We start from the raw sequence: 16,508 nt of genomic DNA on the forward strand, positions 1-16,508 counted from the left end.
TATATATATTATATTGGTGAATTTTGGGTCGGAGGCCGGAAGAGGTAAGGAAGGTGAGTTGATGTGTGTATTGTGTGATAATACATGTATAACTCATAATTCACACAATTTCTTATCAAATACAAAATTGAATAACACACCAATTATGCACCATCACACTAATTTCATCCAAACCTTCAATTACCACAATATATCATCTACGCACATCAAATTCATCCAAATACATAATCCAAATCTAATCCTAGGGGCATCTAGCCTAGGAATTCTTATCACACCACACGGTACTTAAATAAAACTTAAACCATACCTCTTGTAGCCAAAATAATTGAGCTTCTTCTTGAAAATCTCTACCAAGCCTTAGCTCCAAGCCTCATCGAAACCCTACAAGTAATATCAATCTTTCAATTGTGAACCAAAATCACCCAATACTCTAACATAATCAATTTTCACACTTATAATCAATCTAGGGTTCATGAAATTGATAAATCACAAGGATTAGAGGGTTCCTTGCCTGAACCCACAAAATTAGTTGATGGAACTCACTAATGGCTCGTACTAGAGCACTCCTAAATAATCAAAATCACATATTTCCTCAAAATCCACAACCAAATTCAAATTTAAAAGGAAAAACAAAAACTGGGCAGAGGTTATTGAGAAACTCAACACAATACATATATAGAATTGAAGAGAACAAGGAGAGCGATGCGTGGCCGCAAACAACTCGTCGATTGAAACTCCGTAGCTCAAGTTATGGTGATTTGAAGAGGAGGGTGAATAGTGAAACCCTCACTCCTCTCTTCTCTTCTCACTTCCCCGGCTCTCTCTCTCTCTCTCTCTCTCTTTGAAAGAATGAGGTGAATGCTTATTAATTTGGGTTAATGTAGGTTGGACTTGGGCCCGGTCCAATCAATTTAGCCTGTTGGTCCAAAATTTGGACCAAAACCTTTAAGATTAGAGTTTTAAATCGTATTTTAAATATTTCTAGCTTCCCAAATTATAATGTCTAGTTTCCTAACCTTATTCACTTATAATTAATTTATTCAGCTGTAGTACCGGACAGATCTCAGTTGGTATTGGTGGTCAAATTTGCAGTGCGCATTTTTACACAAAAAACTATGTTCTCCGACTCAGAAAAATTTACTAAGTCTAAATATCATATTTAAATCCTCAAATTCTTATTAATAAATTTTCTAACTATATTTGCTCATATTTAATTTATATTTAATTAAATGCGATTTGACTGGATTTTATAGAGTCCATTATCAAAAGAAAAAGTTTCAAGTGAAAGCACCAAGTAAGATGGAACAAGATGATATATAAAAACTCAAATAACTAATTGTACTCATAATTGGAGGCATAATGGAATAAACCTAAAAATATTAACATATACTATATGAAGAATCTATAGTACATATAATTCGAAGAAATCACTACAGGGTGTCGCGATTTCTTCACTTTTTCCTCTCAACATAAATTGCTACAGGGTGTCGCAGCTTATGCACTATCATCATCTCAACGTAAACTGCGGCAGGGTGTACGATTTACGTGCAAATCTTAATCCGCAAGAAAATGTTGCGGTTTACATATAATTAAAAAGTTGCAATTGCGTCTGATGTTTTCAAAAGTTGTATTTTGGTAACGTTTTCTTCTAAATGTTTTAAATAAGTAAATTGCTCCAAAATAATTAAACCTAATTTATTTAGAGTTTTATTCAAATATGATATTCAAAATTTAAATAAAATATATAAAAAATTATTTTATGTATTAAACATATTTATAATTAAAATTAGCATACAATAATACATTATAATGTATAATTTATGTAATAATACATTATAATGAATAATTTATGCTTTAATTTCTAGAGAATAATAGAGAAATTTCTTTTCAACACAATGCTACAAAATTTCTTTCTTTATATTCCGATGTCCTTTGAACCAAACACAGGGCTAGTGTTGTCATAAAACTTCATAAAAAAATAATACATCTATATTTTTTTTTAATAAAAAAATGTGCATCATTCTAACCCAAAGTGAACGGATAGACTTCTTACAATACTATCAAAACTTGATTCAAAGGAAATAACATCAAACTAATTGAATTAACCAAGAATTAGTTACACCAAGAAAAGAATTTAAATAGTAAAAGGCTAGTAAAGTAGGTCGATACAATGTACTTCCTCATAAATAAACTTCCTCAAGCCATTTACAACACACAATTAAGTGTACGCAAAGATTCTACACCAATTGTGGAATTCTGATAAACATGTGAGCACTTACTAAGATTGTTAATTAAAAAATATCTTATACTATTATTAAAAGAAAATTTTTAAAAATGGTTATAATACTAATAAACCCTAAAATATAGTTTTAGAACACTTGTTAACTAAACTTTAAATATAAACATAATTTAATTTATTTATCAACCTACCATACAAGTGTACTCTAAAATTGATTACAAAATTAAATATATTAAAAGTACATAATGAATTAAAATATACATAACAATTAGTTTTTAATATGGACATACTATTGTTATTTATTTATTAATTATGAACACAAAATAGTAGAAGAATTAGTTGTTAGCTCAAACTTTTGAATGGGGAAGTATAAAAGAACCCTTTTTCCTCCTCAAAATTCCTATTGCTTAACCAGATTGATTAAGATTTGTACGAGAAGGCGGTGAGGCTGAAACAAAAACAAAAGAAGCAGCAATAATAATAAGGGGATGCTTCCATAAAGACGCAGAAAATGTCTTTTTTTAAAGATATTTTTTAATAATTAAAATTTAACACATATAATAATTTAAATTATGTTATTTTTATCAAAATTAGGTCAGAAAAATTAATTTGATAAATGAATAGTGAATCAAATTTTGAATATGTCTAAATTAATATTATTTTTTATAAAAAATTACTACAATATCCCTATTATATAAAATAATTAAAATACTCTTATTATATATATTAATTTTGAAAATCCTAAATTCTAGCCCTAATAATATAATTTAACTGATTATATGTGTTAAATTTTAATTTTTAAAAAACATCTTTAAAAAAAGACGTTTTTAACATCTTTATTTAAGTGGCTCCCTAATAATAATAATAATATGACCGTTAATTTAAAAATTGAAGCGATAAAGACACCTCGTAACCAAAGCCTGCGACCAAAAAAGAGAATCTCTGCCACTGCCACCACTTCGCTTCTCTCTCATCTTTGCACTCAAAACGAAGAACTCTATCCCATTACGACGCCGTTTTGGAACCCCAAAAACCCTTACAATCTTCATGAGCTAGCTACCGCTCTCTCTCTCTCTCTCTTCTTCATCAAGCTCCGATCTTTCATTCAGAATCGGAACCCCATTTGCGTTTTTATGCAATGGGCTGCGCGCAATCTAAGATCGATAATGAGGAATCAGTGGCAAGGTGTAAAGACCGGAAAGCCCTTATGAAAGAAGCGGTTGCCGCCCGAAACGCCTTCGCCGCCGGTCACTCTGGTTACGCCGTCGCACTCAAGCACACCGGCGCCGCCCTCAGCGACTACGCCCACGGCGAGACCAACCTCGCCGAACACCTTGATAACACCACCAACAACCACCAACATCCGCCTCCGCCTCCTCCGCCTCTCTCCGCCGCGGACAATCCCCAACCGCCGCCTCCTCCTCCCATAGACGACACCCTTCCTCCGCCTCCTCCTCCGTTGCCGAGCTTCTCACCTTCTCCTGTCCCTCTTAAACGCGCCGTTACCATGCCCCCCGCCATCGCCACCCAGCACCGCCGTAACATCGCCGCCGGAATGGACGCCACCGGCGCCATTGCCGAAGAGGACGAAGGAGAACAACAACAAAATAATGTCTCAAAGAAAAATGGTGGATCCGGTGACGCGCTGCCGTCGTCTCCGCCGAGGACGCCGGAGCTGAAGGCGGTTCCGCCGATGCCGGAGGCAAAAGGCATGGCCTGGGACTATTTTTTCATGGTAGATAACATGCCTGGCCCTTCTTTGGGTGATGGTGAAGATGATGACGTCATCAATGAAGAAGAAGAAGAAGAAGTTGTTGAAGAAAGTGAACATGTTAATGTTAGAAAGAAGAATGGTGTTATAATGGAGGAAGAGGTTGAACCTAAGACCCCTGAGAATGTTAAAGAAAAAGGTGGTGTTGTGGTTATGGAAGATCATCATGATTTGGAGATCTCAGAAGCTACGCACATTGAGCATTCAAAAACTGCACCTGCTGATTTCAGAAGAGCAATGAAGGTTGTTGTTCCAAGTGTTACTCTTTTGCAGATTTTGACCCTTCTTGATGATCACTTCCTCAAAGCTTCTGAGAGTTCTCAGGAAGTTAACAAGATGCTTGAGGCCACTAGGTTGCATTATCATTCCAATTTTGCTGACAATAGGGGTAACTTCCATTCTTTTGATTTTGTTAGTCATTTTAGTCCCGACTTCGTATATGCAGATCATTTTATGTTGTTATTTTGTGTCTCGTGTTTATTTATGGAATTTGTTTAAAAAACTTGGGCTGGATGAATGAATTGTATTGTATGCAGCAATCCATTGGTCTTTGTCTTTGTGGGAAACCAAAGGGGATTTAGTGAATTTGTTTGTTTCCCTTTTGGAGTTGTGTGTGCGCGCGAATTGAAGTGTATTTTAGTTGGTTGTTTGTTTGGGAATTGAATGGTTTTATGGTGCTGATTTGCTGCAGGTCACATTGATCATTCTGCGAGAGTTATGCGCGTGATCACTTGGAATAGGTCGTTTAGAGGCGTGTCGAATGGTGGTGACGGCGCCAAGGATGATTTCGATTCAGAAGAATATGAAACTCATGCCACTGTTTTGGATAAGTTGTTAGCATGGGAAAAGAAGCTTTATGAGGAGGTGAAGGTAGCTATCATCTTCCGTTTTCGACATTTCTTATCTGTTATTTTTCATGTTAGTATCTTGTAATGGTTTACAAAAGCTTATGCCTTATTGAGGTTCGCTGCTCTGCTTGTCGAACAGCAAGGCGAGCTTATGAAGTTCGAATACCAGCGAAAAGTCGCCATCCTAAACAAGCAGAAGAAACGCGGTGCCAGTGCTGAATCCTTGGAGAAAACCAAAGCTGCCGTAAGTCATTTGCACACGAGATATATAGTTGACATGCAGTCGATGGATTCAACAGTTTCCGAAGTGAATCATATCCGTGACGCACAGTTGTATCCGAAATTGGTTGCTCTTGTTAATGAGTAAGTTTGAGTTGCGCAGGATCCGAGTAATTAATGTTTCGAACTATTTGCTAGAGTCTTAATCAGGAACCTAATCGACTTCTCTTCAGGATGGCGAACATGTGGGAGACTATGTGCATGCATCACGACAGCCAGCTGAAAATCGTTATGGACCTCAAATCGGTTGATATTTCGCAGGCTCCTAAGGAAACAACCAAGCCTCATTACGACCGCAGCGTGCAACTTCTGAATGTTGTTCAAGAATGGCATTCTCAATTCGAGAAGCTTGTGACTCACCAGAAACAATACATACAAGCTCTTCATAGCTGGCTCAAGTTGAACCTCATCCCTATCGAAAGCAACCTAAAAGAGAAAATCTCGTCCCCACCCAAAGCCCAGAATCCTCCAATCCAAACCCTCCTCCTTGCTTGGCATGACTACGTTGACAAGCTCCCCGATGAGCTAGCGAAATCCGCCATTTCCTCCTTCGCTGCCGTGATCAAGACGATCATAAATCAGCAAGAGGAAGAGATGAAGCTAAAGGAGAAATGGGAGGAAACCAGAAAGGAATACTTGCGGAAAAACCAAGCGTTCGAGGAATGGTACCAGAAGTATTTACTCCGGCGAGGGTCCGAGGAAGCAGATCACGAAAGAGGAGAGGAAGTAAACACAAACAACCCTGTCTCGGAGAAGCAATTCGTCGTTGAGAGCTTGAAGAAGAGACTGGAAGAGGAAGTCGAAGCTCACCAAAAACTGTGTCTTCAGGTTCGAGAGAAGTCACTACAAAGTCTCAAAACTCGCCTGCCTGAGCTCTTCCGCGCGCTATCGGACTATGCTCATGCGAGCGCCGACGCATACCAGAAACTCAAGGCAGTCACACAATCACAAGAAGGTGGCACAGCATGACAATGTAAATGCTTTTGTTTTGAGAAGCCTATGTAGGTTTTTTCTGTTCAAACTTGAGGCCTTTGTTCATTATCATGACACAAGTGTGTGTGAAAATGCATATTTATGAATCTTGTGTTAAAATTTTGCCATAGATCATAGGCCTTTGATGGAAGCTTATTGCTCAAGTGTGTATGATATGATTTATTTATTTATTGTTATTCAATTAATTAGCCTAAAATGGGTTTAAGATTGTTGACTTTCACCAAATTATATGTTGACTCATGATCAATATGATGTGTATCCTAATCAAGTGGTGAAAGAAGTCTCTCCTTACAACTACCATATTTGGTTTTGAAATATGTAATGAAGTACAAGCATTAGTCACAAAAATCACGTTCTTGTAAATTATCTATGGAAGATCAAACATTCACAAGGTATATTTAGAGACTGAGTTTATTTTTATTTGATAAATTCAACTTAAAAGTGGGTCGTTTTATAGATGATATTTTTGTAAATTATTCTTCCAAGTTTCAATAGTTTGAAATGTTTTTATGTTTTCATATATAATTTTGGCACTGAATTTTTTTTTGGGGGATAGTAATTTTGCAATTCTAAAATTAAAATGGTAATGTTGGGTGGGAGAAAAAAAAACAACTCAAACTTAATTTATTTAATATTCATTAATTCCATCAACAATTAATGAATGCTAAATAAGTCAAATTTTAATTTTTTTGGTTATTTTTTATTATTAAATATTTTTTAAATTAAAAATATCAATCATTTATGGTATGCTATTTCTAAATTATGTTCAATAATTATCATTGCATTTTAAGAAAAGTATTGTTATTAATTACGCTCAATAAAAAAACGGAAATGTTTGGTAACCAAAGAAAATCAACCAAAAATAGTTATAATTTGCCTTATTTAGCATTTATTAATTGTTGCGCAACAATTAATAAATGCTAAATAAGATAAGTTATGGCTATTTTTTTTTTTTGTCTATTTAGCATTACCCAAAAATTCTTAAAATTTATAGAGGAAAGTGACAAATAAATTCTTAAAATTTGTACTTTAGATAAATTAATTTCTGCTAAAGTACTACTAAAGTCCTTCAGGATAACATAGACATGGATAAGTTAGATCAAACTAAAATTTTTTACTCTAATTATAGGGACTAATTAGAGATAATATATTCGCATCTACTTTCGTAAAGGATTTTATTGATACTTTTTTTATGAATTTATCTATCAAAAATATACATTTTAAAAAATTTATTTGTTAATTTACTCCTAATTTTAAGAACGACAAATTCATTCTCCATTATTTAATATAATTATCATTGTATTTTTATATTCCCATATTATTCATCCTTGTATAAAAAAATTAGTTTAGTTTTTGCCAAAACTTGTATTCCATCTCATGGATAGTGACAATTATTTTCAAAAAAATTCTCATGTCAGATTAACATGGTATTAAAATTCATAGTAATGTATAGCACAATCCAATAGAAATAGGGTTAAATTAACATACCTCTTAAAAATATATGTTAAATTTATTATTTAAAAAATTATAAAAAAATCTAAAGTTTAATTTTAAAATATTTATTTTATGTTTATTAAAATCCTATAATATCTCTTAACTCAATAGGTTAAAAAGTAATTTGTTATGAATTTAAATTCTATTTAAAAATTTAAATTGGCCAATAATAAATTATTATATACACAAAACAAGATTTAAATTCTAAATATTTATTTAAACAAACTAACAAATTAAGCACAATATAAATCTAAAATTAGTTAGAATACAGGTTGGTTAAACTCTTCAAAATATACAAAGATTAATAAAGTATTTATTATGCCTACATTTCAATGGGAAGGAAGAAGAGAGAATTAGGCGGCTGGTAATTGATGACTAATTCGGCGGTCTTACTTTTTGACACTTATTTAATGAAAAATAAAATAGTCTATTTCCTCTATTACTCTATTCATTATACTCTATAATATTCAAAAGTACCTAATAAATCAATACACCTGTCACTAATAATGAAGATAACAACGTCTTAAACAATGAGACTACTTAGCTTCAAGAATTGGGTATTAATTAGTTGGTGTATTAAACATTATCACACAAATTAGACATATTTGATGCCCATATAAGATGCTCTTTATTATAGGATTTGAGAAGATAAAATAAAATGGATATGAAGAAGAATTGGTTGAGTTCAAGCGTTACTAATTCAAGAGAGAGCATAAGGTTGGGTAGAAGCTATACAAAACCACACTATAGAAGCTATTATTCATCAGCAAGTGGCAATAATTGTGAAGGAAGCAACTCAAAGAGAGTTTGGAAGATTATTTGGAGGAAGCTAAAGAGGGACAAGAAGAAAGTTTATGTTTCTCCGGCAGCTGCGACGGCGAGGGATGGTGTTTATGATCCGGAAACTTACTCCATGAATTTCGATCATGGAATGGGGTGGATGGAACCCGACAACCTCCCCCGGTCGTTCTCGGCGAGGTATGCCGATCCTTCTAGGTTGATCTTGCCGCCAAAAGATTTGTTGACTTGAATTTTAAAACCTATCTATGCAAAAAGCCAATGTCTTCTTTCTTGTACACTTTTTGATTCTATAATTCCCTTTGTCACTTTGTTACATATGAAATATTTATATGCTATACTCTCTATGATTCTAAATAACTATTTATTTCATAATAAAAATTATGATATGCACATAAAAAATTAGTCTTTAAATCAATTATGGTATATTTATACATAAATATATTATTCTTTAATAAATTTTTAATATGTATTTTGTATTTGAACATATATTGTTCATTGATTTGTTTAAAAGAATAGTAATTTAAAGGGTTAAGTATGATTTTGGTCCCTAAGGTATAGGTTGAAAATTTTTTTCATCCCCAACAATTTTTTGCATACAAAATCATCCATAAGATTTAATTTGATTTTTAAATCGTCTTTACTTTAGGGACCAAAATTGTATAGAGGTGACGACGGAAGTGGAGGTAGAGGTGGATCGTAGACAGCTTCTTCTTCTTCTTTCATTTCTCCTTCTTCTTCTTCCCTCTCCTTTCACATGAGCAGAAATACTCTCTTTCTCTTATTTTTTTATTTTATAATATTTTTGTTATGGGTAATTTAGTTCAAAATTTTAATATTTAAGTAAAAAGAAAGACAACTTTAAAACTTGAATTTAAAACTTAGGAGCGATTTTATATGTAAAAAAAGTTGAAAACAAAAAAAAATTTGACTTATACCTTAAAAATTAAAATCGTACTTGACCCCGAATTTAGAATTAAATGAAATATTTCTTTTTGGTTTTTTTGGCTTTGTGGATAAGAATTTGGCTCAATTATTCAAGATAAAGTTATGATGATATTTATTAGAAAAGATATGAATGGATGATGGATTATCTCTGCTTCTTGTTCCTAACTACAATTTGTTGGTTTGAGTGATGATCTTAACTTTCATTATCTGTGTTTGTTGCTTAAGGGAATTCAATTATTATGATGCTGTATTGAGGTTGACTTGATGATTCATAATAATGAAAGGAAAATAGCAACAAACCCAAACCATATTACAAAATTAAAATAAATAAATACTGATTGAATTTGTCAAACTTGCGTTACTTTACATTTTTTTTTTCTTTAGCTCATATTTTATACTTTGATAAATGAAAAATAAAATAAACATTTTAATTCTTTATTTATTTTTTATTATTGGATGGTATGTAGGATTCAACTTAAATTAACTCCCCACTTAATTAATATTGGATAAAGTATATGAATGAACACAATATTTTATACTATTTATAGTTAACTATATATAAGCATAACATAATTTAGATTTAGTTTACAAAAATATAAAGACAGAAAGGTGTTGAGAAAAGGATATAGATGTTGAATACAGAAGTTTGCAAAATTTTATCCACTATAAAATAAATATAAAGATATCTTATTTATATATATAAATTGGCCCACAAAATAGATAAAAAATTATAATTTCCTAACATCTTTCTCTACTCTTTCTTAATAGATCCATGTCTTTTTTCTATTTTTTTTTTTTGACATATATAATACACACATCCACTCACATACACTACACTAGAAATTCATTTTGAGTATTTTTTGTATTTTCAGTATTTTTTTTGTTTTCATAATTTTGTGAAAAAAAAGTGACGCAAACAGAAAATAAAATTTTATTACTGTTTTTTATAAAATATTAAAAAAATATTTCAAACGAGAAACATATAAAAACATGATAATTTTGTATTTTTGTTTTCACTATATTTTCATGATTTCATCTTTATATACTACTAGCTATCTCTATCTCTATAACCAAACAGTAGGTTATTAAATTTGCTTCTAGAAGATGAGAACAATGAGAATGAATCTTTTGGTTATGTTTGGAGTGTGTATTTATTCTATGAACAAGTATCATAAATCTCCAACTACCTACATATGGAAAATTGAACTACTTTAGTAAGACTGAAAATGGTGTTGAAATGAATGAATGATTCATGAATTGAAGGAACAATGTTTTGGCTATACGATAACTATGAAAATTGAATATATCCCATGAAATAATTTTTTTTATTAAAAAATACTTTTATATCTTTTCTTTATCAAAATACAAATTTATTTTTTCTAAAGAAAAAAAATACTCTTTTAAAAAGAGAAAAAGAATACTCAGTTCAAAAACCAGAACCAAACACACCTTAATATGTTTCCACCACCCACATAACGGAAAAAAAATCAACATACATGAAAAACATTGATTTAAAAAAAAAAAACAAAGATACACTAAAATTAGGAATTATATTAACAGGATTTTCGGAAGAGGAAAATGAGAATTAAAAAACAAAACCCCAAACTTAAAGGAAATTAAAACGTGTAATATGTAGCAAAATTAAAAAGAAAACCGTTTTTCCATGAAAATAGTAAATTTAATTCCTATGAAAAATGAAAAAATAGTAAGTTTAAATTCTTCAAATCATTCACACTTGCTTAATGTAGGATAAATTTATTATTATTATTATTATTATTATTATTATTATTATTATTATTTACGAAGAGGACATCAATTATTTATGTTTGGGGGGAAGTCCTCTTTTTTATTAGTTTGCAGATGAGTCCATAAAAAATAGAAACAAATTAGAAATTAGAATATGCTTCTTTCACATGTGACATGTATAAACCAATATGTGCACATGATGTATATATAGTTGAATTTAGAAACCAATATGCTTCTTTCATTGAGTTATATAATTTTGTTAATCAAAATCCATATTATAAAATTATTAAATTAGGTAATAAATTAATAATAACTAAGACTAATTCAGATTGCTATAGCTGCACGCTGTTTGTTTTCTAGAGAACCGCATGGATTATGATTAAATAAATCAAAAGTACATTTTAGTATACCCGTAATTTTTATTCTTCAAAAGAATCGTCATATGAATTAAATTTATTATTTTTCATTGGTTTCTTTAGCAGCAATTTGAGAAAAAAAAAACACTCTTATCTTATGTCATCAAATTAACTTAAACAAATGGTGATCCTATCTGCATCATATGATGAGTTATTCCTATTACACATTTACACTACATGTGGAAAATATTCCTTGTATAAAAAAGTGGACAGCAATATTGAGATTCAGAATTAAAATCTTTTTGCCTACCAAATCATCAAACGGTACTTTTTTCTTTCCCAGTCTAATATTCTGCTTAATTTGATAAAACATTTTAAAAATATGTTTTTATTTTTAAAACTATAAACATCTCGTTTTATATTTAATAAATAATAAAAGTTTATTGTATTTACAATTTTAAAAATTAAAGATGTTTTTCGAATTATAACTATATATATTAATAAATATTTAAATTTATCTTTATATTTATTATGATTTTTATATTATTATTATTTGTATTCATTAAAAATTATTTTAATTTAATTTATCAAATATAAATACTATAATTTTTAAAAAGAAAAAACTTTATTACTTAGTCCTTAGTGTGCCACACAAAATGTTTCATAAAACAAAAAATTAGTTATTATCTACTCCAGCATATTTATATATTATTTTACTTATTTTTATAAGAATTTAATTTTAATACGTTGTCAATATAAAATAGTTTTATACATGTATCCAATTATATAACATCACATCAATAAAAATAATTATATTTCATGTTGATTGCGTGAGTCGTGAAGGGTCTTCCAAAAATAAAGTGTATTTAAAAAAAGAGTAATGCTATACATTTAAGTCTTTTTATAAATTAAGTCCAATCAAGTTAAATAATAAAATTTAAAATAATACTAATTATAACTAATTTTTATTATGTTAGACTAATTTAGTTAGATTTAATTAATAAAAAAACTTGGATATATAATATTATTTATAAAAAAACTATAAGTATGAAATTAAATTACAAATAAAGTGTTAAATGTAAAATTAAAGCTTAAATTAAACGCACATCCTAGATTGCTAAATACACACCTTTTACTACATATGGACAAAAATACCCTTATCATTTTGCAACTATGAATAGTTAATCTAAGAAAAAAATTAAGGATATTTTTAGCTATTTACCATAAAGGTGTATCCTAACAATTTATATAGCATCACCCTTAAATTAAAACCAAAGATAATATATTATATCAAAAAGGTGAAAACGACAATTATTAAGGAGAAAAAGTATAGGCAATTGATTCCATTATTTTTACTATATGAGATCATGATGAACATGTTCATATTGAGACGAGAAAACGGTTCAAAGTTGTGTGAGAGAGAATAATTTCCAGTTTATGGTTTTCTTTAATTTCTTTGTGTTGTGACATAAGTCATATAATGCTAAACATATCAGCCGAAAGGTTTTCCAACCTTTTTATATATGTGGGACTGCCTACACGTGATAAGGTCATTATATACCTCTTATTTTTCAAATTAAAGCATTGTAATTACTAATTAGTCACCTAAAATAATTTTTATACTATTAAAAATATAATTATTTATATTATTTTTTATATAAATTTAAAATTTTAAAATAGTGATATCAATTTTAGGGGTGTTCATGTGTTGGATCCGATCCGCATATCCGCGATATTTATTTGAATTCGATCCGAAAATTGCGGATATAGATTCGATCCGCAAGGCTATCGGATCAGATCTGCACACTAATCGGATCGGATTGTGGATTTTGTGTAGATATTCCCGTATCCGATCCGCATATCCGCAAAAATAAATAAATAAATAAATAAATATTCTTTTTATATTTTATTTCAACTAATAATTATCATATATGTTGTATTATTTTAATTTATTATTTAAGAAATATATGTTTAATATTATTTTAAGAATAAACATATTTAAAAGAATAGAAAAAATGAATTTTATTGATATGATTTTTAATAAAAATAAGCTTTTTAAAATATTTTTGTGTTTTGCGGATATATCTGATATTCAATCTGATCCGATCCGCAAATCAGATCGAATTGGATCCAAGCTTAAAAACTGCGGATATGGGATCCGATCCGATGATTTTAGTGCGGATCAAATCGAAATTTTGGGCATATCCAATCCGATCCGATCTGCGTTCACCCCTAGATATCATGATATATACTCTAAAAATTATATCTAAAATATTACTTCATAGTCCATGAGACTTCAGCAGCATGTGATGGCCTTGGACCTAGGGGTGGAAACAGGTCAGGGCAGGCCAGACTTTGCTCTTAGTAGGCCTGGCTTGTCATGTAGTTAATTGGCTTGAGCTTAGCCTGCAGCCTGCTATAGGCTCTTTATAAAGTACTAAATATGGCCTGTTATTTAGCCTGGCCTGACCTGAAACTTGTTAAAAGACTTGATAAATTTTTTTTACAAAAATAAAAATATTATTTAAAAAAATAATTTTTTAATAAAAATATTTATATGTGAAGGTTGTGGTAGGTTTAGAGAAGAGGGGTTGAATCTATGCCTTCTTTTTAAGTTACTGAAAAAACCCTTTAAAACAAACTTTTAATTCTGATTCTGTTTGTACTTAGTAGCGGAAATTTATGAGACAATTTATTTTTGTCTCATGAATATCAAAAAACAGAACACAGCAGAGAAGAGAAAAAATAAATACCTGCATGTATCTTGGTTCGGTTGCCTTGTGTTATGCAACCTACGTCCAGTCTCCTCCACAATAATAGAGGAATTTCCACTATAGTTAAAAGGATTACATACACCAATTCCACAAGATTGACCCAATCCTTTCACACTCAAGTTCTAACCTAACTTGACATTGGCTATGCTAATACCTAACTTTTCACTCTTAGTGCTAACTCAACTAAGAAAGGGATACCTAACAGGTACAAGATACAAGACACTTAATCAACCTAAAGAAATCTGAAAATAACTCAAGACTTTTCTCTCAAGTGTATCACTCAGCCTCTTTCCACTCATGGCTTTTACTTGAGCTCTCTCAATATGCCTTTTCACTTAAGAAATTACAGAAAGATAAACATTGAAAAGTAAAATACAATCTGTAAAACATGAAGGAGATTGACTTTATCAACAGCCTCTTTGCTATGTAATAAACCAGATTCGTAAGCCTCTGATTTAGTTCTTCAATATTGGTCGAATGCTTCTTTGAAAGAAAGCATTATCCAAGTAGAGGAACTTCTTCAGGGAACTCTTCACAGAACACAACTCACCAAACTGGTTTTCTCCTCTTCCTAGGTCAACTTCTTGAGCTCTGTGCTTCACCAACCCTAACCGTTCACTTTCTCCCATTTTTTCTTAAATTTGGGACTTTGCTTCTGACTTCTTTGGTTGACCAAAAGCCACAAGTCATCATGAACAAAAGTTTCCAGTGGTAAAACCTTATCTCAACCCTTGAAAACCAATTTGGTCCCCAAGATATGTTTAAGACCATGGATTTACAACAGTGAAGAATAGATAATATCTTTCCTTTGTATCCCATTTCGGACTGAGCAGAGAGTTGGGAAGAGGAGAAAGAGATATGAAGCATGTATAAGGAAATGGGTTACCTTTTAGCTTCTGATCTTTTCTTGATGTGGTTTGAAATGGTTGATTAGACCTTACCCTTCCTTGCTTACCTTTCTCTTTCCTTCTTCTACTATGACTATCTTAGGGACTAAGCTCTCTTTCTTACTTTTTCTGAGTTCTGACGCTGAGGGAGTAGCTAGATGTTGCTTTTGGTGAAAGCTAATTGGAAAGATTTTGAACTGAGAGAGGTAACCGGGCTTGGATCGGGTTCTACTCAAGCTCAGCCCGTTGGTTCCTTGCCTTTACTTCTTGAAGATTTCAGCTTGAGATGGATAACTTGGGCTTGGTTTATTTTCACTTATCATTCAGCCCACCAACAGATTTCTTTTATTTAATATTGGGCTGCTACAATATTTATTTTTGGCCTGCATCACTTAACCAAAATAATCAAAACTAATTGGGTAATTAGCCCAATAATCAAATGTTTGTCATCATCAATTATATTAGTTAATTTCTTAACTCAACAATATATAATATGTCATATTTAATATTTATAAGAATTTTTAATCTTTTGAAGTATTTAAAATATACAAAAATATTTATAATAAAATATAATTAATTTAAAATATCTCATAATTTTGTTTATAATAAAAAATTATTTATATATTTAATTATGTTTTAACAGGTCCAGGTAGGCCTGACAGACCAATAAGGCTAATTAGTGAGTCTAGACCTGGCCTATTAACATATTAAGGCTTTTAAAAGAGACTGAGCCTGTGTCTATTTTATAACAGGCCAGGCCAAGTCAGGCCAGGCCAAATACAGGCCAGGTTGTAGGCCCCTGGCAGGCGGCCTGGCCTTTTTCCACCCCTACTTGGACCCACTCCAACGCTACCGTACCGGCACTCGGACTTACTCAACCTCTTGAGCTAATACCAAGTTAGCCTACCCTCAGTATTTAGAGTATTTTGGGATCTTCTAGGATATTCCAGAATGTTTCGGAACTATCTAGAGCATTCTCAAACACTTCAGAAAATTATACAAATACTGTTAAATCTAACCTTCTAAAATTTACCGTGACATTCTCCCCCACCTAATGCGCAAACTTCCTCATTGCGTTCTGTTTATGATAGCGCTCTAGGTGTTCTTGGAATTGCCACAGATCTTCACGAGCTTCCTAACTAGCTTCAGTTATCGGAAGCTCTTTTCACTTGATCAAGTATTGGATACTTGGTGGTACCCCTCTTCGTCGCACGACACGATTAGCTAAGATCTCTTCGATTTCTTTATCAAAGGATCTAATCACCCAGGCGGAGCACGACTCGAGTCACCTCTACTTGGTTCATCTTGGTCTTCATGATATAGTTTAAGCATACTCTCATGGAAGATCGGGTGGATCTTCATAGAGGGAGGGAGT

General features: G+C 31.5%; 2 protein-coding genes across 2 annotated transcripts; both read left to right on the forward strand.

Moving 5' to 3' along the window:
- Positions 1-3,133: 3,133 nt before the first annotated feature.
- On the forward strand, positions 3,134-6,216 carry LOC107470973 (protein ROLLING AND ERECT LEAF 2). The gene is made up of 4 exons (XM_016090406.3): positions 3,134-4,398; positions 4,702-4,880; positions 4,998-5,221; positions 5,311-6,216. The coding sequence occupies exons 1-4, from the start codon at positions 3,378-3,380 to the stop codon at positions 6,104-6,106; spliced, it is 2,220 nt and encodes a 739-aa protein (XP_015945892.1). The 5' UTR covers positions 3,134-3,377; the 3' UTR covers positions 6,107-6,216.
- Positions 6,217-8,176: 1,960 nt separating this feature from the next.
- LOC107470874 (uncharacterized) lies at positions 8,177-8,760 on the forward strand. The gene has a single exon (XM_016090292.3). The coding sequence runs from the start codon at positions 8,283-8,285 to the stop codon at positions 8,652-8,654; it is 372 nt and encodes a 123-aa protein (XP_015945778.1). The 5' UTR covers positions 8,177-8,282; the 3' UTR covers positions 8,655-8,760.
- Positions 8,761-16,508: the final 7,748 nt, after the last annotated feature.

This window comes from Arachis duranensis, chromosome 10, assembly GCF_000817695.3.
Source record: "Arachis duranensis cultivar V14167 chromosome 10, aradu.V14167.gnm2.J7QH, whole genome shotgun sequence".
NCBI classification, from domain to species: Eukaryota; Viridiplantae; Streptophyta; class Magnoliopsida; order Fabales; family Fabaceae; genus Arachis; species Arachis duranensis.